General features: G+C 47.3%; 1 protein-coding gene across 3 annotated transcripts in view; it reads left to right on the top strand.

The window, feature by feature from the left end:
* Nucleotides 1-21,916, top strand: part of NRP2 (neuropilin 2) — a 238,472-nt gene that overhangs the window by 178,650 nt on the left and 37,906 nt on the right. For 2 of the 3 annotated variants that reach the window (XR_014518665.1, XM_083472896.1), the window contains exon 15: nucleotides 96-140. Coding sequence is in view for 2 of the 3 variants with exons in the window: in XM_083472896.1 (XP_083329022.1) it covers nucleotides 96-140 (45 nt within the window). In the remaining variant the exon portion in view is untranslated. Of the gene's footprint in view, nucleotides 1-95; nucleotides 141-13,923; nucleotides 17,100-21,916 lie in introns of those variants that run through there. The other variant, XM_083472897.1, reaches the window with a different exon arrangement.

Genomic DNA, 21,916 nt, shown 5'->3' with positions numbered 1-21,916 from the left:
TGCAAGGATCACATGTCACTAACGCCGTCTTGGGGAATCTCTCATCTGTTGTCTTGGAGATTAGACTAAAGTTGAACTCTCCTGTTTCTTTACAGAACCCATCGCAGCATTCCCCGGAGAACACACATTTGAAATTTCAGGTAAAACTGCATTTCTTCTAGCAGTTTCTTTCTTGCTGCATGATTTTTTTATTTTTTTTAGTTTTAAAAAAATTAATGTGTGTGTGTGCAAAAGAAATAGAAAAACTAACACAAGACCTGCTGCTATGCAAGACGTTTACATTTGCATTATCCCTTAACACCAGCTGGTGGCACTAGACTAGATACGGTCTGCAGACAAGGGGGCTAAAAGTAGCTTGGCAGTTATTTGCCCCATAAAACACAGAATAGGTTTCCTCCCGCTTTTATTGAATCCGTCTAAGTTGTCCGATAGCTCGCGGAAGATTTTCCCAACCGAAAACCTGTTCCAGGTTTTCACGTCAGTTGTAGGTGCCCCCAAATGAAATGCAAATAGGTGGACTTAATTGATGCATAAGTTGTGCTTCTCTGTAGTGCAAACTCTGTATTTTGGCTCCCAGGGGGAACTGGAAGAAATTCAGGTGCCCTTTCTTTCACCTGGGTCAATATCCTTTGCTGGTCAGTATGTGAACCTTGATGCACATTTTTTAGTTTTGTTTTTTCAAAAAGTGCGGCTCTTGAGCCTTTAACTGCAGTGTGTCAGGCTGAAGTTCAACAGGTGTATTTCTTCCCCACTGTATCTACTTCCAGATACAGTATTTCTGCTTGTCACCCAGATGTTAATGGCAAAGGCACCCTGTGAGAGGTGTCAGTGTTGGCAGACTGCACAGCCTGAGGGCTGTCCTGCGCTGGAGTTGCCTTTATCTCCATCTGACACAGACTAGAGAGGTGAAATAATAACAATAGTAAAAATTTTATTTATGTTAGCCGGGCTCAGGGCGGCTAACAACAATAAAATAATACAACATTCTAAAATCATTTCATTATAAAATTAATTCAAATCAAATTGATGGCAACCATTGGGCTAGAGTTCTGTGAAGATTGCCAAAGGAGGGAGTCAGGCTGTGCCCTGACCAAAAGCATGGTGGAACAGCTCTGTCTTGCAGGCCCTGCAGAAAGATGTCAAGTCCTGCAGGGCCCTGGTCTCTTGTGACAGAGCATTCCACCAGATCGGAGCCACAGGCGAAAAAGCCCTGGCTCTGGTTGAGGCCAGCCTAACCTCTCTTTGGCCTGGGACCTCCAGGATGTTTTTGTTTGAAGATTGTAAGTTCCTCTGTGGGACATACCAGGAAAGGCAGTCCCGTAGGTACGAGGGTCCTAGGCCGTATAGGGCTGATCCTGTACTCCACTGGGAGCCAGTGCAGCTGGTATAGCACCGGGTGAATGTGATCTCGCAGCGAGGACCCCGTAAGGAGTCTCGCTGCAGCATTCTGCACCTGCTGGAGTTTCTGGGTCAGTCTCAAGGGCAGCCCCCCCACTTCTTGTCTGCCTAGATCAGAGGTGTTGCAACAGATCCCTGGATCTTCCAGGTGTGCCCCCTGCAGCCTGGTCAAAAGCCTTTCACAAACCAACTTTAAAAGGACACCTGAAAGCTTTAGATCGTGGTCTTAATGCATCAGCTTCGCTCAGATGTAATAAAATGGAGGCCAAGTGGTAACAGGGATAAATGTGGCTACAGATAAACCCCTGTGCCTCCGCAGCGCCTAGGGAAGAGCAGTGAAGCTTTAAGATGTGGGGCTGGGGGAATGGACAGCAACCGCAGGGAGGCTTAACCCCCAAATCAGCGGCGAATTAGAAGTGCAATGAGCTGGCAATGATTAATATTTAGCACAGAGAGGTTTTGCATTCCAGCCAAAAAGTGGCAAGGCAGGGGCTGCGGTGGGGCTTTTAGGGACAGCAGGGAGGGCGGGATGGGGAGGGGACTGGAGCACACGAGCAACTGTCACCCTGAGTTTGAAGGCTGACATTTAGTAAGAGAGAAGCAGGGTGAAATTGTGCATTTAATAGCTTAATTCTGGCCTGGAGAAAAGAAAATGGGATGCCTGGAGTTGATAAAACCTTCGGAGGGAAACGAGAGGAGAGAGGGATTCGGAGAGACCGTCCTCTTCATTAAACTTGTTTCTGAGTCAGTGGAGATGCTGTGATGTGGGGAAAGGAGCATGGCTGCTCCTTTCTACTCCGAGAGATTTTTCATTTCGTTTCATTGTGTAACGCTCTTTTCACCTGTGGGATGGGGAAAACCCCGGCGCGGCAAAAAGGCAGGGAGCGTCCGCCTCCCAAGAGCTTTCTGCTTCTATTAAATCATCTCCTTTTTATTTATCATTGGATAGGCTGCTCTTCCTGGAGCAATCTCTCAGGCCGTTGCTGACGCATCGCCAAAGCGGCTGGCTTTGACTTCCAGAAGAGATACCTTCTCAGTGGGTGGGAGAAGGTGTTTTCTCTTTGAAAAGTAGTTTGTAAAATCGTCTGGCATTGAACACTGAGAGGTAGCGCATCTGCTATGGCCAAGGGTGAAAGGTGCAGAGACATCCATAAACCTCTGCTTTGATCTGAAAGTTAATGCTTAAAGTTCCTTAGCAACCTAGTCATGATTATTTTTATACTTAGATTTTGCTGGCTCATTTATTATTTTCCTAATAGGAAGCAGACCCAGTAGTTCAACCCCAAGTTTTTGCCACTGTTGACGTGATGCTGACACTATTGTGCTCCGGCCCTGCTTCTGGGATTCCCATGGGCTTCTGGTTGGTCACAGTGAGAACAGAATGCTGAACTAATGGGCTCTTAGCCTGATCCAACAGGATCTTCTTCTGTTCTTACATTGCAAAGACGTTACATGGCGTTGCAAGCAAATCTGTAGCGCTAACAGGAATTCCCTTAAGCCTTCATTCATGATGGCAGATTGTTAAACTCGGCTTTCATATAGTAACTGGAGTCGTCATCTGCATAATTTGTTGTTGTTGTTTAGTCATTTAGTCGTGTCCAACTCTTCGTGACCCCATGGACCAGAGAACGCCAGGCACTCCTGTCTTCCACTGCCTCCCGCAGTTTGGTCAAACTCGTGTTGGTAGCTTCGAAAACACTGTCCAACCATCTCATCCTCTGTCGTCCCCTTCTTGTGCCCTCCATCTTTCCCAACATCAGGGTCTTTTCCAGGGAGTCTTCTCTTCTCATGAGGTGGCCAAAGTATTGGAGCCTCAGCTTCAGGATCTGTCCTTCCAGTGAACACTCAGGGCTGATTTCCTTCAGAATGGATCAGTTTGATCTTCTTGCAATCCATGGGACTCTCAAGAGTCTCCTCCAGCACCATAATTCAAAAGCATCAATTATTCGGCGATTAGCCTTCTTTATGGTCCAGCTCTCACTTCCATACATCACTACTGGGAAAACCATAGCTTTAACTATATGGACCTTTGTTGGCAAGGTGATCATCTGCATAATACGATTGGCCAAATCCCGCTGTATTTGTCCGCCATCTATGATCTCAGGTCTTTCTATGCTTGCCATACTTGTGCTAGGCTAGGGATCTCTTTCTGTCCTTCCACTGCCTTTGCGTTAGCATATTACTATTATTATTCCAATTTATATACTGGCCTTTATCAGTGGGAGTGGGAGGAGGCAGAGATGGACCAGAGAGTGAATTGCAGCCTTGCTACATATGAATGGCAGCTCGGCTTTTAAAAGCCAAATATTTTATTTGTAAGGGTTCTGGCATTTTGTTTGGTTTTAATGCAAGAAGTCAGAGCGGAGGTTCCCTGGTACAGCAGTCAGGCCGTGAGCACACCAGTGATTCCATCTTCATTCAAAGTATGCTCAGGATGAAGCAAAGCATGCTGGGCTCTCAGCAGAGCACCTCTTTGAGGGCAGTGCTTGCTCAAGTCCTGGGCATATTTGTTCAGAGCTATTAATAAATCATAGGATATTACTTCAGGCATGTTACCTTCTCACTCCAGTTGGAGGAGACAGAAATGGCGGTCTGAGGTCCAATTCTGTCACATTTTCAAAAGACAGGAGTGCAGCCAGGCTGCACATCCTCATGGCGTGTTCTGATGAACAATTTGGGATCCGCATTTGAATATGTGATTGCAGAAACACCCAGCTATGATTCAAGCCTAGCTGTTACTGATAGACCCTGAAAGCTGTACCCTTTCAGGTGAAGTTTCACAAGCGGAAATGTTCTTCTGTGGCGGGGTGGGAATCCTTCTACATGACAAACAAAACCAGACATCTAGATGCAGGTGGCACTGTGGGTTAAACCACAGAGCCTAGGACTTGCCAATCAGAAGGTCAGCGGTTCGAATCCCCGCGATGGGGTGAGCTCCCGTTGCTCTGTCCCTGCTTCTGCCAACCTAGCAGTTCAAAAGCACCTCAAAGTGAAAGTAGATAAATAGGTACCTCTCCGGCAGGAAGGTAAACGGCGTTTCTGTGCGCTGCTCTGGTTCGCCAGAAGCGGCTTAGTCCTGCTGGCCACATGACCCGGAAGCTGTATGCTAGCTCCCTTGGCCAATAAAGCGAGATGAGCGCCACAACCCCAGAGTCGGCCATGACTGGACCTAATGGTCAGGGGTCCCTTTACCTTTACTTTAGGTGCATAGTAGAAGTGTTCTAATCCAGCCTTTTCCCTGATGTGCTAGTTTCCTATGTGCAGAGATTCTTTTCATATGGGGGAATAGTCAGTCATGCAGCCTGAGGGCTCATCCGGACTTCGGCTTGTCCTGTAGCTTTCCCCTGGGTAAACCCAATCTTTACTGCTGATTTGGAGCAAACATCAATTGGGTTTTGGGCGGATTGATATTTGCTCTGATTTGGTGCTTGAAGAGTGGGGTTTCCTGGGGATAGTGCCTGGGCAAACAGAAAATTGCTCAGACCTAGAGAGCATGGGTCAAGTGGAAGTGTGGATGAATCCTGAATTGGTACACACTAGACACAGATTTTTTGGGGGGATGCGGGTGGCGCTGTGGGTAAAACCTCAGCGCCTAGGACTTGCCGATCGTATGGTCGGCGGTTCGAATCCCCGCGGCGGGGTGAGCTCCCGTCATTCGGTCCCAGCTCCTGCCCACCTAGCAGTTCGAAAGCACTCTTAAGTGCAAGTAGATAAATAGGTACCGCTTTATAGCGGGAAGGTAAACGGCGTTTCCGTGTGCTGCGCTGGTTCGCCAGAAGCGGCTTAGTCACGCTGGCCACGTGACCCGGAAGTGTCTCCGGACAGCGCTGGCCCCTGACCTCTTAAGTGAGATGGGCGCACAACCCTAGAGTCGGACATGACTGGCCCGTACGGGCAGGGGTACCTTTACCTTTACCTAGACACAGATTTATCCCCACAGTGAGAACTCTGAATGCCAGCCAGCCTTGTATAAATTAAATGCTTCCTTGAACGCTCCTTACCTTCTTCACAAAAAGTAAGGCAAATGCAAATTGCTAGTTACCCTTGAAAATGAAAACAAAAGCAAAGCCCCGTGTTTACTGGAAGCCGAGTTTAGAAACACCAGCCTAAAAGTAATTTTGTTGAACATATGAGATTGTATGGCCTGAGGGGTGGATTTTATGAGACGGCTTGGATGTGCTTTCATTCTGCTGTGTTTTCATATATGAGGCACCCTAACCTGACAGAAGCCCAGGCACAGCTGTATTCCACATCAGCACAGCTTTGAGCGATTCGCATGCCCCCCCCCCCCCCGTGCCTCGCAAGTTGCAACTGAAGGACATGGGATGACTTCCACAGGCCATTTTTGTGTCAGGAAAGATTGTGTAAACCTTTTGATGGGACTAAGCAGGACTGCCAGGTAGCAGCCCAGAGATTCCCTCTGGCGCTTTGAAAGTTTGCCAGGGAATCGGGAGACAAGGTAGCTGTGGTCCCTCCCCACACCTCAAGAGTTCCCTCCTCCCAGACCTTCACTGCATGTCCTTTCCAGCCTAGTTGAAGCAGGATCCCACCTGCACTTCTCAGTATAAACAAATGGAAGAAGCTCTAGCTACCAGGTATTCACTGGGATATTTGAGGCTGGTTGGGGGAATCCTCAAGGCGGCAGCAGCCAGGGATTTTCAGCTCAACAAACTTTTTGGATAGGCACTAGGAGAAAGGGATTCCCCCCTCCTCCCCCTGTGTGGTCCCCAAATGTACTCCAGAGGGTTGGGGGAACCACAGAACAACGTGGCTTAGTTTTGACAGCGAAACTGGGTTTTCCACCGAGCATTCCCCCAACAGAAATCTACAGTTGTTTTCAAATACAGCTGTACCTTGGACATCGAACGGAATCCGTTCCGGAAGTCTGTTTGACTTCCAAAACGTTCTGAAACCAAAGCGCGGCTTCTGATTGGCTGCAGGAAGCTCCTGCAGCCAATCAGAAACTTGTGGAAGCCCCGTCGGACGTTCGGGTTCCAAAAGAAAGTTCGCGAACCGGAACAATCACTTCTGGGTTTGCGGCGTTCGGGAGCCAAAACGTCCAAGTTCCAAGGTGTTCGGAATCCAAGGTACAGCTGTACCTGTTTATCATTTTTTGGTCTTTGCATGTTTTCATGTTCACCTAAATAGGCGTACCCTTATAAAGCGTAAGTTATAAAGTGGCCCTAAGGGCAGAACTATTTATTACCAAGACAAAAAACAACAATCCACCCCTATCCAACTACAGTGGTACTTTGGTTTACAACCTTAATCCGTTCCAGAAGTCCGTTCTTAAACCAAAGCGTTCTTAAACCAAGGCGTGCTTTCCCATAGAAGCGGGGGACTCAGTTTACAAATGGAACACACTCAACAAGAAGCGGAACATGTTCTGCTTCCAAGGCAAAGTTCACAAACCAAAACACCTCCTTCCGCGTTTGCAGCCTTCTTAATCCAAGTTGTTCATAAACTAAGCTGTTCTTAAACCAAGGTACCACTGTACTTAAAACAGTTGCCAGTATTTTTCCCACTCAACACTAGGGATGTTAAAAGATCAACCCGTTGTTGTTGTTGTTGTTCTGTTACTTTGGTTTCAGCCTGTAAGAGAAGGGCCTGTTACCTTTAGGCAACGTACACAAGGAGCTATAGCTGAGCCCAGGCCAGCAATCCATCTCCCCTGGCCGCTTGTTAAAGCACTTCACCTGTTATGTTTCCTAGCCCTGCTACTTGAGACCCTTCTGCTGAGCATTTCCCTGCTCACATAGTTGGCTATTTCTGATCAGGGGAGGGAAATGCTTAACATATTGATCATCAGGATATGGGGGAGCGGGGAGGGTCGCGGACGAGAGAGAACGTGACATAGGTTGGCCATTTTCAGCATTGATTCTGACATGCGGCTTCTCCCAAAGGGACTCCGAGTGGCAGAGCAGCCGCACCTCCTTGCAGGCTGCTGCCACCCAGAGTTTGTAGCACGAAGCAGGACGGACCGTTGGTTTAAGGCAGGTCCTGGTACGTGTATCCTAAAGGTGATGGAATCTGCAGTGTTAAGTCGGAAGGAAACGGGCAACTATTTTTAGCAGCAGGATAGTGTGACAAAGTCTGTTGGCTCCAAACTGGCCTTATCACGCTATAGAAAATGATGAGAGGAAAAAGAATTGGGGCACTTAGGGGTCTCATGTACCGTATCTACATTTATATACCCTGTGGCGTCCGTTTATATGTTACAAGAGATGACTATGTACGGTATTTTTCGCTCTATAAGACACACCAGACCACAAGATGCACCTAGATTTTGGAGGAGGAAAACAAGAAAAAAAATATTCTGAATCTCAGAAGCCAGAACAGCAAGAGGGATCGCTGCGCAGTGAAAGCAGCAATCCCTCTTGCTGTTCTGGCTTCTGGGATAGCTGCGCAGCCTGCATTCGCTCCATAAGACGCACACACATTTCCCCTTACTTTTAAGGAGGGAAAAAGTGAGTCTTATAGAGCAAAAAATACGGTATATGTACTTGCACCCGACTGCATGCTGAAAAGGAAGAGGGACAGAGAGAAAGGAAGTCACAGGCACACCTGAAACCACCCTAAGCAACTTTAGCAGCCAGGCACAGAATATTAGGGTCCATCATTGGCTGCAGCTAATTCATCAGAAGCATGATTTAATGATGGGGGAGGCGGGGTTGTAGTGTGATCAGTACCACCAAAATTCTAGGATGACACATCCCTTTTGAAATGGTTGTCTTGGAGGGTAGGATCACAGTACCAGGGTCCAAGGAAGCTGAAAGTAGCTTGGAAAGTCTGTTAAGGTGAAACGACATCCAGGAAACGGGTGCATTTATGAAATAAAAACGTTAGCCTGTGACCCAGGTGAGGCCCTGGAAATGCATTTTTATTTGTAGACTTCATTCCCCAGAAAGCAATGTTGCACAAATACGGATCCCTGGTCCACTATGCGACAAAAAAGTATGGATTCTTTTCCACCCCATAAGGAACTTAAGTCTCCTTGCTTCCATTCTGGCCAGAGATCCCACAAAACATTAAAATATCCCATTCTTTGTACAGGTCTAGAATACCTCGCCCTGCCCCCCCCCCCAGTGGAGGTTTCCCCAAACCCACTTGAATTTGATTTTTCCAACTAATTGAGTCTACATATGCACATGTTTTCCGCGGACCTGAATATAGTTCAGTCATGATTCGCTGTGGGTCAAACCACAGAGCCTAGGACTTGCCAATCAGAAGGTTGGCGGTACGAATCCCCACAATGGGGTGAGCTCCCATTGCTCGGTCCTTACTCCTGCCAACCTAGCAGTTCGAAAGGACGTCAAAGTGCAAGTAGATAAATAGGTACCACTCTGGCAGGAAGGTAAACGCCATTTCTGTGCGCTGCTCTGGTTCTCCAGAAGCGGCTTAGTCATGCTGGCCACATGACCCGGAAGCTGCACGCCGGCTCCCTTGGCCAATAAAGCGAGATGAGCGCCGCAACCCCAGAGTTGGTCACGACTGGACCTAAGGGTCAGGGGTCCCTTTACCTTTACCTTATGCACATGTTTTCCGTGGATCTGAATATAGTTCAGTCATGATTCTCGTTGTCTGACTTCTACCCACACTGAAGGCAAGAGAAAGGGAAAATGCATCCTTTTCCAGCAAGGTTTAATCATTTAACAGTAGAATAGAAGGAAGAAAGGTCATCCTTGAGCCAGGAAGGACCCACAGAGTCGATTCCACCTCCCCCTTGGCATAGGGTTGCATTGCTCTCTCTGAGAATTCAGACCTTGAAGTGCCAGTGACTTGGCTACAAGAGGTTGGTGATTAAACTGCCATTTGTGTTTTTCATTCCTGGGCTGCCTGGGTGGCACAGCAGGGAGATCAACTGGAGATATTTACATCATTTGTCACTTTGCCGGACAGTTTGTACTTGTTCATCCTCCCTAAGGAGATAGGCAGCGTTATTACTCCAGTGTTGTTTTATGGCCACCTTTGTTAATGTTTCTTTTCTTGAAACAAGACGGAACTTTCCACTAGAAAATGAACCAAAAGTTCATTTGGGGGAGAAAGCAAGGAATGCAGAGAAGGTGGGTGTGAATCAGGCTAATCGGAAGTCCTCTGAATTAATGCGGGTGGCGCTGTGGGTTAAACCACAGAGCCTAGGGCTTGCTGATCAGAAGGTCAGCGGTTCGAATCCCCGCAACAGGGTGAGCTCCCGTTGCTTGGTCCCTGCTCCTGCCAACCTAGCAGTTCAAAAGCACGTCAAAGTGCAAGTAGATAAATAGGTACCGCTCCTGCAGGAAGGTAGACGGCGTTTCCGTGCGCTGCTCTGGTTCGCCAGAAGCGGCTTAGTCATGCTGGCCACATGACCTCGAAGATGTACGCCGGCTCCATCGGCCAATAAAGCGAGTTGAGTGCCGCAACCCCAGAGTCGGTCACGACTGGACCTAATGGTCAGGGGTCCCATTACCTTTACCTCTCCCCTCTCCTACAACCCCCAGTGCATAGACTGGCTCTGAATTTGGCTCCCTCCGCCATCTTAACCCCCATTGATGGGATGGGAGTTGAACCAGTAAAATGTACTTAGCACTCCATCGTGGCCGGACTACCCCACATATTTAAGGTCAGGAGATTTCCTTGTTGCCTTCCCTGTGGCTTGGCTCAGTTGTGTCATGACCCTGAATTTAGGCGGTTGCCAGAGCACGGGTTCAGGAGGGGCTACAGACTCCCGTGACATGACTCCAGAGGCAACAGGGCACATGGCCCTGAGATGGAGCCAGAACCACTGAAGGCAGCACAATCTGGATCACGGGTACTCTCAGGAGTCACTCCCTTTACCCCCGAGGCCCTCACAGTCTACACTCCCCATCTGGCATGGAGTCATCTGGAGCAGTTTGCTCTGCAGAGTCTTCTGCTCGTCACTGACTGTGACCTGAATTTGGTCGATTGATTTCTTGAGATGCAGTGATCTGCCTTGGGAACTGGGAGTTAGACAGCTTTTGATGTTTGCAGCTCCATATTCTAAGCCCACACCCCTCACAATATCAAAGCAAGCTTCTTATTAGTACATTTAGTGAGTGAGTATGAGTGCAAGCGGCAGATTGTCGAGCCTCTTCGCCGAAATAGCTGGAATGGCATCAAGCATTCTGCTTCTTAATCCTATAAGTTGATGAAGAACGAAGACAGGCAGGAACAGAAACTCCTCTCCCTCTCCTACACTTTTCTTTATTTTATTTTGAGGGGAGGACCCTGCAAGCTGATACCTGCCAGAGAGGGTCTTAATATTCAAGGCTCTCTAGTTATGTCTGGGACAGGCTCTGAGCAAGGTTTGCCACACGTTCTCACTCTGGGTCACTCCAGTCGGCCGCTGAGGGGGTCGTCTCTGGTGGAGGGCGAGAAGAAAGGTCACTTTTCCATTACCCTCTCCAATAAACGGCCTCTCTGTGGAGATGGGAGGTCATTGCTGATGGCTTAGATGGTGGCTTCTAGCTTGCGTGCGCCAGAAGGGGATTTCACATATGTGCTACAAATCGAATCTTTCTTGCTTCTCCATTACAAATCCCTCAGTGGCTGCTGATTTTTTTTTTTCTGATTCTGGAGGAGCACGTGTTCTGGAGTATAGTTTTAAACTTAATTTGGGGGCCCGGCATTTCAGACAACTGAACCAGAAACCAACCCACTGAGCAGATAGACCACATCGAAAAGAATTACTTAACTGCACGGAAGGCATCTTGCTGGTGTTGTGCAACATAATCCTAACACATGCTTACTCAGAAGCGAGTTCCCCTATGTTCAGTGGCGCTTACTCCCGGGTAACGGTGCATAGGAGAAACAGCGTTTTTTTTGAAGAGTTTGTTTCAGTAGGGTTGTTTGTGGGAAACTTCTCTTTTCTGGGTTTATAGCCACGCACAGGCCTCCCCGTTTTATCCCCCCCCCCCCCCGTAAAATTCAGAGCATGTATAGAATGCACGCACATTTGGTTTCCAAGCAGCAGTCATTGCCGTTGCTGGATTGAGTAGGAAACAAGAGGCCTGCTTGCAGAAGCCCAGCAACTAGCCATGGAAGGGAATACTCAATTTTGCACATCCCGTCCATGATTAGAGAGAGAGAGTGTGGGATGCCCAGTGACCCATCTGCTCAGAGAGAATGACCCAGTTGTGGAGTCCTCTTAGATTGGGCAGGTCCTTTGGACCCAAGGCAATATAATCTTGACTTCATATCTCTAAGAATAAGAATAAGAATAAGAATAAGAATAAGAATAAGAATAAGAATAAGAATAAGAATAAGAATAAGAATTTATTCATACCCCGCCCATCTGGCTGGGTTTCCCCAGCCACTCTGGGCGGCTTCCAACAAAACATTAAAATACAATAGCCTATTAAACATTAAAAGCTTCCCTAAACAGGGCTGCCTTTAGCTGTCTTCTCAAAGTTTGGTAGTTATTTTTCTCTTTGACATCTGGTGGGAGGGCGTTCCAACAGGGCAGGTGCCACTACCGAGAAGGCCCTCTGCCCGGTTCCCTGTAGCTTTGCTTCTCACAGTGAGGGAACCGCCAGAAGGCCCTCGGTGCTGGACCTCAGTGTCCAGTCAAAATGATGGAGGTGGAGATGCTCCTTCAGGTACACTGGACCGAGGCCGTTTAGGGCTTTAAAGGTCAGCATCAACACTTTGAATTGTGCTCGGAAACGCACTCTTACCTTCACCATTAAATGAACATGCTCAAAGGTAGAGAAACAGTTCCCCCGCCATGATAGATGCACCCTGCTGCTGCTCCCATGGGCAAGGGGGTCTGGGTGGGGACTTGTGGGGCTTCCCAGCAACAACGCTAGGCATGTTTTCCTGGCATCTTTGCATTCCATGCAAAATATAGCATCTGAAGCATGCAGCTTTCTGAATAACTCAATATGGCCAAGGGGATGGAGTAATTGCCCTATGAGGAGAGAGGCTACAACATTTGGGGGTTTTTTTAGTCTAGAGAAAAGGAGATGTGATGGGGTGAGTAGAGTAGATAGAGAAGATTTTCTCTCTCATACTGCTGGAACTTAGAAGATTCAGGACAGGCAAAATAAAGTCCTCCTTCACATACTGCATAATAATAATAATAATAATAATAATAATAATAATAATAATAATAATAATTTATTATTTATACCCTGCCCATCTGGCTGAGTTTCCCCAGCCATTCTGGGCGGCTCCCAATCAAGTGTTAAAAACCGTACAGCATTAAATATTAAAAACTTCCCAGAACAGGGCTGCCTTCAGATGTCTTCTAAAAGTCAGATAGTTGTTTATTTCCTTGACACCTGATGGGAGGGTGTTTCACAGGGCGGGTGCCACTACCGAGAAGGCCCTCTGCCTGGTTCCCTGTAACCTCACTTCTCACAGCAAGGGAACTGGTGTTATGTGGTCCCGGGGGCCACTCCCAGTCACCAGTCTAGCTGCCGCATTCTGGATTAATTGCATAGAGATGGCTACCAAACTGGATGGCTTTGAAAGAGGATTAGACAAATTCATGGAGAGTAAGAATATCAGCGGCTGCTAGCCATGATGGCTGTGTGTTCTGTCTCTTCGCATCTCTTCTGGTCCTCAACACACAACTTCGATGGGGTCAAAAAACCGTAAACAATGGAAATGCAGAGATTCCAGGAGAGCTGTAAAGCCTGAATTTGTAGCTTGCTGTAGTTGTTAAATATGAAATTGTCATTAGTAACACACACACACACAGGCTGCAAACCTATTTACGGTCACCTGGGAGTGAATCTTCTTGAATTCAACAGGTAGGAAGGAAAAGAATTGCAGTGCGAGACTGTTGCCATAAGCATTACTTACTGGGGAGTAAACTTCACCGAACACAGGGCCTCTTACTCCTGCCCGGAGGTCTCGGTTTAGCTGTGATTTGGAAAGCCATGCCCGAATTATAGGAGATAGGATTGCGGTGGGGAGGATGGCCTTAAAAATTCTGGGTCTCTGAAGCGTGATGACCTCCGGAAGGTCTTGCCTGCAGATTCCTTTTCTGCTTTTCTCCCCCCCTCCCCCCAGGAACGAAGCATGTTTTTCATCTCTAGAATCTCTTCTGTGATCCTGTCACAACCTCCTTCGTACTTGGCAATTAAACTCTTGTCACTTGTTTTAAAAAAACGTGACGTGTTTTGTCATTGCTTGACAAACAAGTGCCACGCTGAAACAAGACGGAGCTGATTGTGGGTGGCTGTGGCAGGGAGCGCAAGGCGGTGGCGGGAGGGGGCAGGGGGGGCGGCGCGGAAGCCGTTCCTTCCAAATATAATGGCTATGAACAACATTTACATTCTCTTCCCCCACTCCTCCTCCTCCTCCTCCCAAGCCTAATTAATGAAATGCTTTAAATTGCCTGCTTGTCAAAAACCCAAATTACGTTCCCACCCAGGGGAAAGCTCGGTCATGCGGACCTTTATTTAAGTTGCTGAGAACTCTGAAACGCATGTATATGTGTGTGTGTGTGTGTGTGTGTGTGTGTGCGTTGATGAGCCTACATGCATGCCACCTAGCAACGTTCTTCTGTCTCTCCCCCAGGGGGCACCCTTCTGCCAGGGAACGAGCCCACAGTGGACACGGTGTCAGTGCAGCCCATCCCAGCCTACTGGTATTACGTTATGGCCGCCGGAGGTGCTGTTCTGGTGGTGGTCTCCGTCGTGCTGGCCCTTGTGCTCCACTACCACCGCTTCCGCTATGCGGCCAAGAAGAGCGATCACTCCATCACCTACAAAAGCTCCCACTATGCCAGCGGGGCCCCTCTGGCGGTGGAGCCCACCTTAACGATAAAAGTAGAGCAAGACCGCAGTTCGCATTGCTGAGAGCGGAGCCAGGAAACACACAAAAACAAAACAAAAAACAAAAACTTTTTAAAAAAGAGACTTTCAGAGACGTTGCCTCAATTTTGCACTTTTCCTCCTCACCCAGCATATCTGTGAACTCTATAGACGTGTCCCCTTGGTTCTCTTGACAAAAAAAAAACTCTTACAAAACGGTAATGTGCATCGTGGATCGTGAAAGGAGACTTGCCTCCCCCCCACCCCAGTCTCTTTGAAAGTGAATGCTCCTTTTATTTCGTTTCTCAAGGACTTGTGGGAGTTTTTTTGTCCCCGGTAGACAACTTGCAAGAAGACTCAGTAGCGCGTCAGGAGGAGTATGCCAGAGTAAATTTCTGTGTGCTTGTATTATCTCTTACCTATCTATGTATGTAAGTGTGCATGTGTGGAGGGAATTGGCTGGATGGCTATTTTGAAAAGGTCTTTTGGGACTTGCTTGTGCCGCTGTGACCTTCACAAGGGAGTGCTTTTTCCCCCCTGACCTGCCTCGTGGAAGGCCCAGAAGACCTTTTTTTGAGGACAGATACACTGATTTGTTTACTAGGAGAAGTGAACGATGCTTTTTGTTGCCTTATCTAGCTCTGGCTGGGTTTACATTTGATATCCTTAATGAAAACGTCAGCAGGTTCATACTGATTGGGGGGGGGGGAGAGGCTGTGCCCCTGGAAAATTTTAAATGGCAAGCCTAAAGATAGGGCAAAAACAAAATGCCACAGTGTATGATGGGGGAGAACTGAGAAAGGCTTGGAGACGGTCAACTTCAAGGTCTTATAGGGTTCCTTCACCCCACCCCACCCCCAGAAATCACAAAAACATAGCCATCGTTTTGGTAGTGGAATTAATCCCTCAACAAAACAAATATTTTTCAAGTTGCCTTATTAAAAAAAAGAGAGAAGTTGTAATGAATGTTCAGTTTATCTGTTAAACCCAGCCTTAGAAAGATGCATAGATGCCAATAGATGTAAGGTTTTGAAAAACGCTATAGCTCCATGAATCTGAGGTTTATTTCATTTTATAGGTAAACCTCACTCTTGGTGATGCTTTCTTTTCTTCTTTTTTTGCGAGAGCAAGGAAATGCCGCCATTGTGTTTTTACTGGTCATTTGAAAAAAAGACACAAAGAACGCTTTTGCCCTCTTGTTTTTTCTCTCCATGTCGACATAAATGGCTGCCTGACACAATTTACTTTCGTGGCCATGTTGCTTCTTAAGATGTTGGTAATGACATCTGTCAACCAAAGCCACAAGAATAGGGCCTGCTAAAACCCAACTATCTCTGCATCTTTAACGAAGATGGTATAATAATATATCTATTGATTTTGCTCTGAAGTAATGCAATGGAAATGCCTTATATAGATTTATCAAGTGATAACACACAAAGGTGGTTGGAACGGTTAAATCGGACATATTTTCTGGCAAAAGACATCTCCACTGAACACTTTGTTTGCTTAAAAAAAATATCCAGCCATGACTACTTGCTATATCCTTCTTAAAGTTCCTGTCTGCCATTTCTCCCTCATGTGAAAACTGAGAATTCAGGAGAGAGTAGCAGCGTTGTAATACTGGGGGTGAAAGTCATGAGTGCTTTCCATTATGGAAGCCCTACTAAAATCACTGGGGGCATATCCAGGTTTCCTCTTGTCCTGCTGCTCCCCACTGGGGAAAACTGCTCTTTGGCGCTCATTCAGAGCAAACAGCAACCAGGTTTTCCACATATTCCTTCCGATTTAGAGAGTGGTTTTCCCTGCGAAAGGAGCCAGGCAAGGGGGAAACCACTCGGCCCTGTGTCTTGGGGGCGGTGCACACCTCTTCTTGCCCCATTCTTTCTAGGCACAGGACAGTGGAAGTGTGGACCGACCCCAAGACCTGTCCCTGATATAACCATGCGGGACAAACTCCCAGTGGGTTGAACCCTATGTATGTACAGGGTTGGCATGGGTCATGAAAGAGAGTGGATATTCTTTGCCAGTTCCCCAAAATGAACACTTTATCTAGGGGTGTCTATGTCACATCCTGCCACCCTGTGTTATTCAGGTAGCATGCTCGATAAGTGCATGTAGCAAATTTACTCTGCCCGGATGCTTGCTTAGCTGGTTTAAAATGCCACACAGTGCTGTTTATTAGGGAAATTGTTCTTTAAAGTGCAGAGTGTATATGGGGGTGGGATTGGGGAAAGGAGCGTGTGTGCTTATAAACTACATCTAGAAAGAAGGGATTTGTGAGAGCAAAGCGATCACCTGTCCCAGATCACAGAATATTTTTTTGGGGGGGAGGGGAGAGACACCTTGCCTCTGAGCAAGGTGACAACTTCATCTTATGCCAGGAGATAAGCAGAAGCCACCTCTTTGAGATGTGATTTGTTCGTTCTTGTGGGTCCCAAGAGAACACCTTCCAGTGTGGAAGTAAATAATGTTAGTAAGTACCTTAATTTCTGTATCCCTGGTACGTGTGATAGGAAATCTCCAAAGTGAATTTGGCACCCTGGGCTCCTTTGGAAGGAAAGGTGGGATAAAAACATAATAAATAAAATAAAACGAGAAAAATGTAAACTTGTCCCTCCCACTGATTTTCCTGATCTCCCCACCCCCGACAGCAGTCAAGTGTAAATACCTCCAGTTGTATTCCAGATTTCACAGTAGTTCAAATATGCTCCGCCTGGGTGTATTTTAACCCAATTGAGAGATCCCATTTTTAGATATTCGCCAAAGACTGCCCTGACACCCTCCCGTGATTTTTACTGCCACTTTTCACTCCCGCCCCTTAACAGCTGTGACATTGTCAACATCACCCAGTTGCCTGTGTGTGAAAATATCTTGTGGAATTTTGAAATTCTTGACAATGTACTGTGTGGAATGTAATAAAATGATGATATTTTTTATAGATATATCTGGTTTTTGTCCCCCTTCTCCTATCGGATTGTAAGAACAGTGTGTCTGAATGAAAATGTATTTCCAAATATGTGTGTGCATGTGTATTGTCTAGGGGGTCTTTAGATCTATTCTTTCAGGGTTAGAGCCTTATCAGTGTGTTTCACGCAGGAGAGAGGGGGTAATCAAAGGGGGGGACCAGCTGGACAAATGGTAGGTGTAAGATTGGAGACTGGGGGGAAACTGAAACTGCAGCACCACAAACATGGCTGAAGTTATTGTGGACTGAACAAGAAATGCAAGGCCAAGAGGCCAGACAAGATGACTAAAGACCGCTGGAATGTGAGGCTATGGATTTCCAACACCCAGGTGGGGAAATATGGAAACTTATGAAGCCCTCACCTCTCCAGGAGAACTTGACATTAAAACACTTTGATCACCTCCACTTTGAAATTGGAGGCTTAAATCTTAATACGTTAAAGCCACTGATTTGAAGTGAAGGAAGGGTTGGAGGAGTTGGATTATATCACCACAGCACTTCCCCCCCCCCTGAAGATTATGCTGCTCTTATCCCAGGAATAAAGCAAATAGCCCCCGATTTCATCTCACTAGAGTAGACCACAACCACCACATAACCCCTAGTCATACTTTGAAAGACCGGACACTTTGGTCATCCTGGCGAATGCCGAGCGGACGTTGAAAAATTTGAAACCTGCTCTTGGTTATGAATGCAGAGAATGACTCAAGTCGACAGTGGGATAGCTGTTTCACACAAACTGCTCCTGCCAACCCAGCAGTTCAAAAGCACATCAAAGTTCAAGTAGATAAATAGGAACCTCTAAACAGCGGGAAGGTAAACGGTGTTTCCGTGCGCTGCTCTGGTTTGCCAGAAGCGGCTTAGTCATGCTGGCCACATGACCCGGAAGCTGTACGCCGGCTCCCCTGGCCAGTAAAGCGAGATGAGCGCCGCAGCCCCAGAGTCGTCCACAACTGGACCTAATGGCCAGGGGTCCCTTTACCTTTATCTTTAAATATGCTTTAAATTCATGGTGTACAGTACGCAGCCTGAACAACAAGGACAAGGATGCTGCTTCCCACATAACTACACATAAGAGTAGCTCATTGACAGAGCTAAGGGCAGTCTAGAGTTATGTTTCCCATGCCTGTCTTCAGCTGATGTGCAGAATTTCAGAGGCTCTGTAGAAGCACATGGGGATCACAGGGCACTGCCTTATATTGAGTCAAACCTTTGGACCACCCAGCTCTGCGGCTTTACATTTTTATGGATGCAGTAAACCCACAAATTATGCGCATGGCAAAAAAAATTTACTTTAAAAGGGGCCAGCTCTCTGGGGAAAATTGACATTGGCAATCCTGCCCACCATTGAACCCAACGGACTATACGTAATGTTGGCTTTAGGTGTGATCCCTGGAACGTAATTCCCATGTAAGTTGTGGGCTTACTGTATAGGGTAAAGGTAGAGGGACCCCAGACCTTTAGGTCCAGTCGTGACCGATTCTGAGGTTGCGGCGCTCATCTCGCTTTATTGGCCGAGGGAGCCGGCGTACAGCTTCCGGGTCATGTGGCCAGCATGACTAAGCCGCTTCTGGCGAGCCAGAGCAGCGCACGGAAACGCTGTTTACCTTCCCACCGGAGTGGTACCTATTTATCTACTTGCAGTTTGAGGTGCTTTTGAACTGCCAGGTTGGCAGGAGCAAGGACCGAGCAACGGGAGCTCACCCCGTCGCGGGGATTCGAACCGCCGACCTAGGCTCTGTGGTTTAACCCACAGCGCCACCCGCGTTACTGTATAGGAAGATCTAAAGTTGCTGGTGTGTGTTTGGGGAGGAAACAGCCCCCTGGCGTTGTCTGTGCCTGCCCACTTCCCTTAGTTTTCCTCAGGAATCTTAGAGTATAATTAGATGGTACAACAGAAAAGTGCTGCTGTTGCTTCTCGCTTCTCTCCCCTGTTTAATTCAGTTGAGGGAAACCTTTGGCCCTCCAGATGTTGCCAAACTGCAACTCCCATCATCCCTGCCCATTGCCCAAGCTTGTCAGGACTGATGGGAGTTGGAGTTCAGCACCGTCGGCTGGCAGGGGCAAAGGTTGCCCACACCTGCCCTAACTGAACACCGTGCAAGAGATGGCTTCATGTTTGGCCTTGGCTTGCTGTTGGCTGCACATCGCTTGCAGTCCAGTCCAGCAGTCCACAACAAGAAATTATGAAGAAGGAAGCAGAGGTGTGCAGAAGGAACACTCCTTCCTGTTTCCTAAGCGCTTGTGCCCTCCATTGGCCCTGCGTCAGAGAGAAAAGAGGTTCCTTTGCAAGGTAAGTGGAAGGCTTTTCCATGCATAGCAAAGCCTGGTGTGCCGGAAGCCCCCACCCCTTGGCAGAGACTATCTGAGTTTGCATGTGCCTGCCTAGTTAAATCATGTGTCTGGAGGTGTGTGTTCGCCACATCCACCACCAGCATGTGGCTTTTGGAAAGCTGCCCCCAGGCCCAAAAAGGTCAACCACCTATTTTAGAGCTGTGTTGGTCCACTGGATGACCTGGCCAGTTGCTGAATTAGCTGATGAGCTTTCCAGTGCAATTCCTTCATCAGATGGGCTCCCTCAGTAGCACTGAAAACTGGTCACAACTAATCCTAGTTTGAGACTCCTCGTGCCTTACAGAACCCTGTCTCTTGGGCTGGTTCGTATGTCACTTATGGCTCTTATCAATTCACAAAAGTAGTCTACTCATTGTGAGCAATCTATCCGAGAAGGAAGGAGCACGCATAATACTGAAAATCAACTTGTGTGGGTATGGCGTTTTTTGTTACAGCACACATCCTGCTCACAGAAGGTGATCTGGGGTATGACACTCATCCCCAGGTAAATTATACTACTCGTGTCCATAGTCCAGGGGTCAGCAACCTTTTTCAGCCATGGGCCGGTCCACCGTCCCCCAGACCATGTGGTGGGCCGGACAATATTGGGGGGGGGGGGAATGAATGAATTCCTATGCCCCACAAATAACCCAGAGATGCGTTTTAAATAAAAGGACACATTCTACTCATGTGAAAACACGCTGATTCCTGGACCGTCTGCGGGGCGGATTGAGAAGGTGATTGGGCCACATCCAGCCCACGGGCCTTAGGTTGCCTATCCCTGCCCATAGTCCATAGTTACAGATCAGCCCAAACTTGAAGATCTGACAGTGTTCCTTTTTTTATGTGCTCTGAGATCTGGTGAGCCAAATGATGGCAGAAAATAGGTCTGACTTTTAGATGTAGAGAGGGTCAACGTTTACTCCAATATCAGCTCCTGGCAGAGCTAGGCGAAAGCTGGAAACAGCTGTAAGAAAGCCACACACACACACACACACACACACACACACACCACGACAAATTTTGGGAAAGAGAATTGGTGCTGATATTTTGTAGGACCCTTAATTTGAAGAAACTTGCATTGACAAATGGCTAGATCCTTGGTTTTTTTTTAAAAAAAAAACAACTAAAAACACGGCTTAATTTAAGATTGCTAAAGCTTATTACCCAGATCCTGATTTCCAGTGTTGTGTCACTGAAATGACACAAATGGTGAAAAAGAACTTCTCTAGCCATATGCAGAATGTTTTCTCCTCACTAGTGAGTAACTATATCTAGCATCCATACATCTGGGATGGGGTTGGGTTCCAAGTTGGAGACTAAACCCTGATCATAATTCTTCTCTGTGTTGCTCTGCTGACTAATCTCAGACAAGGATCAAACCCCATTTACGCATAAGATTCAAGCCTCAGTGATAGCTTACCACTCCCAGTTTTTTTTTCCTTTCTGTCAGTGCTTGTTAGGAACATAATCATCTTGATCAGCTGAGCCAACTCATATGATTCATTTGGGATTCTGCTAAAGTGTTCAGTTACTGATTGTGATTATGGCAGATTTCTCAGGAGAGCGTACCCAGGAGACGAGACACATCATTTCAAAACGTCCCAGAGGGTTCAAGATAGCTCAGCTACAGCAAAACAAGGCAAGAAGCTGCCATTCAAAAAGCACATTTGCAAAAGAAACCTTTGCTAATTAGGATGTGTCTCTGGCCAGCTTGCCCACCGTCAGATGGCTTTTTGGGGTGGGGGGGTGGAATAGCTTAGCCTCGGCCGTTTCAGATCTGCATAACCCTAAATGAATTATGCGGAAAAAATGGAGCAGCACCCCAATTTTGAGAAACTATTCCTTGCACTGTGCTGACCCTGACAGCAATGGGGACCCGAATGACTCCTCATTCTTAACCTGCAGCGCACCTCAATGTGCCTTAATGGGATAGAGCTCAAATGATGGCTTCGTAGTACTGTTGGCGCTGAGATTTTATGTGAAGTACATGGCGCTGTGGGTTAAACCACAGAGCCTAGAACTTGCTGATCAGAAGGTCGGTGGTTCGAATCCCTGCAACGGGGTGAGCTGCCATTGCTCGGTCCCTGCTCCTGCCAACCTAGCAGTTGGAAAGCATGTCAAAGTGCAAGTAGATAAATAGGTACCACTCCGGCGGGAAGGTAAACGGCGTTTCCATGCGCTGCTCTGGTTCGCCAAAAGCGGCTTAGTCATGCTGGCCACATGACCCGGAAGCTGTACGCCGGCTCCCTCGGCCAATAAAGCGAGATGAGCGCCGCAACCCCAGAGTCAGTCACAACTGGACCTAATGGTCAGGGGTCCATTACATCCGGTAAGTCAGGGTTTTTATGTGTCCTTCTCGGCCAAAACAGCTGAGGAATTTCAAGGGAAACCAAAAATATCAATGAGTAATGAGACTTCCGAATTTGTGAAGGATCCTTTTCTTTTAGGATAAAGGACT

Source organism: Podarcis liolepis (assembly GCF_965112155.1).
Source record: "Podarcis liolepis genome assembly, chromosome: 1".
In the NCBI taxonomy this organism is placed as follows: Eukaryota; Metazoa; Chordata; class Lepidosauria; order Squamata; family Lacertidae; genus Podarcis; species Podarcis liolepis.
The sequence above is the reverse complement of the archived record's forward strand: the minus strand, read 5'-3'. Positions and strand labels throughout refer to the sequence as shown.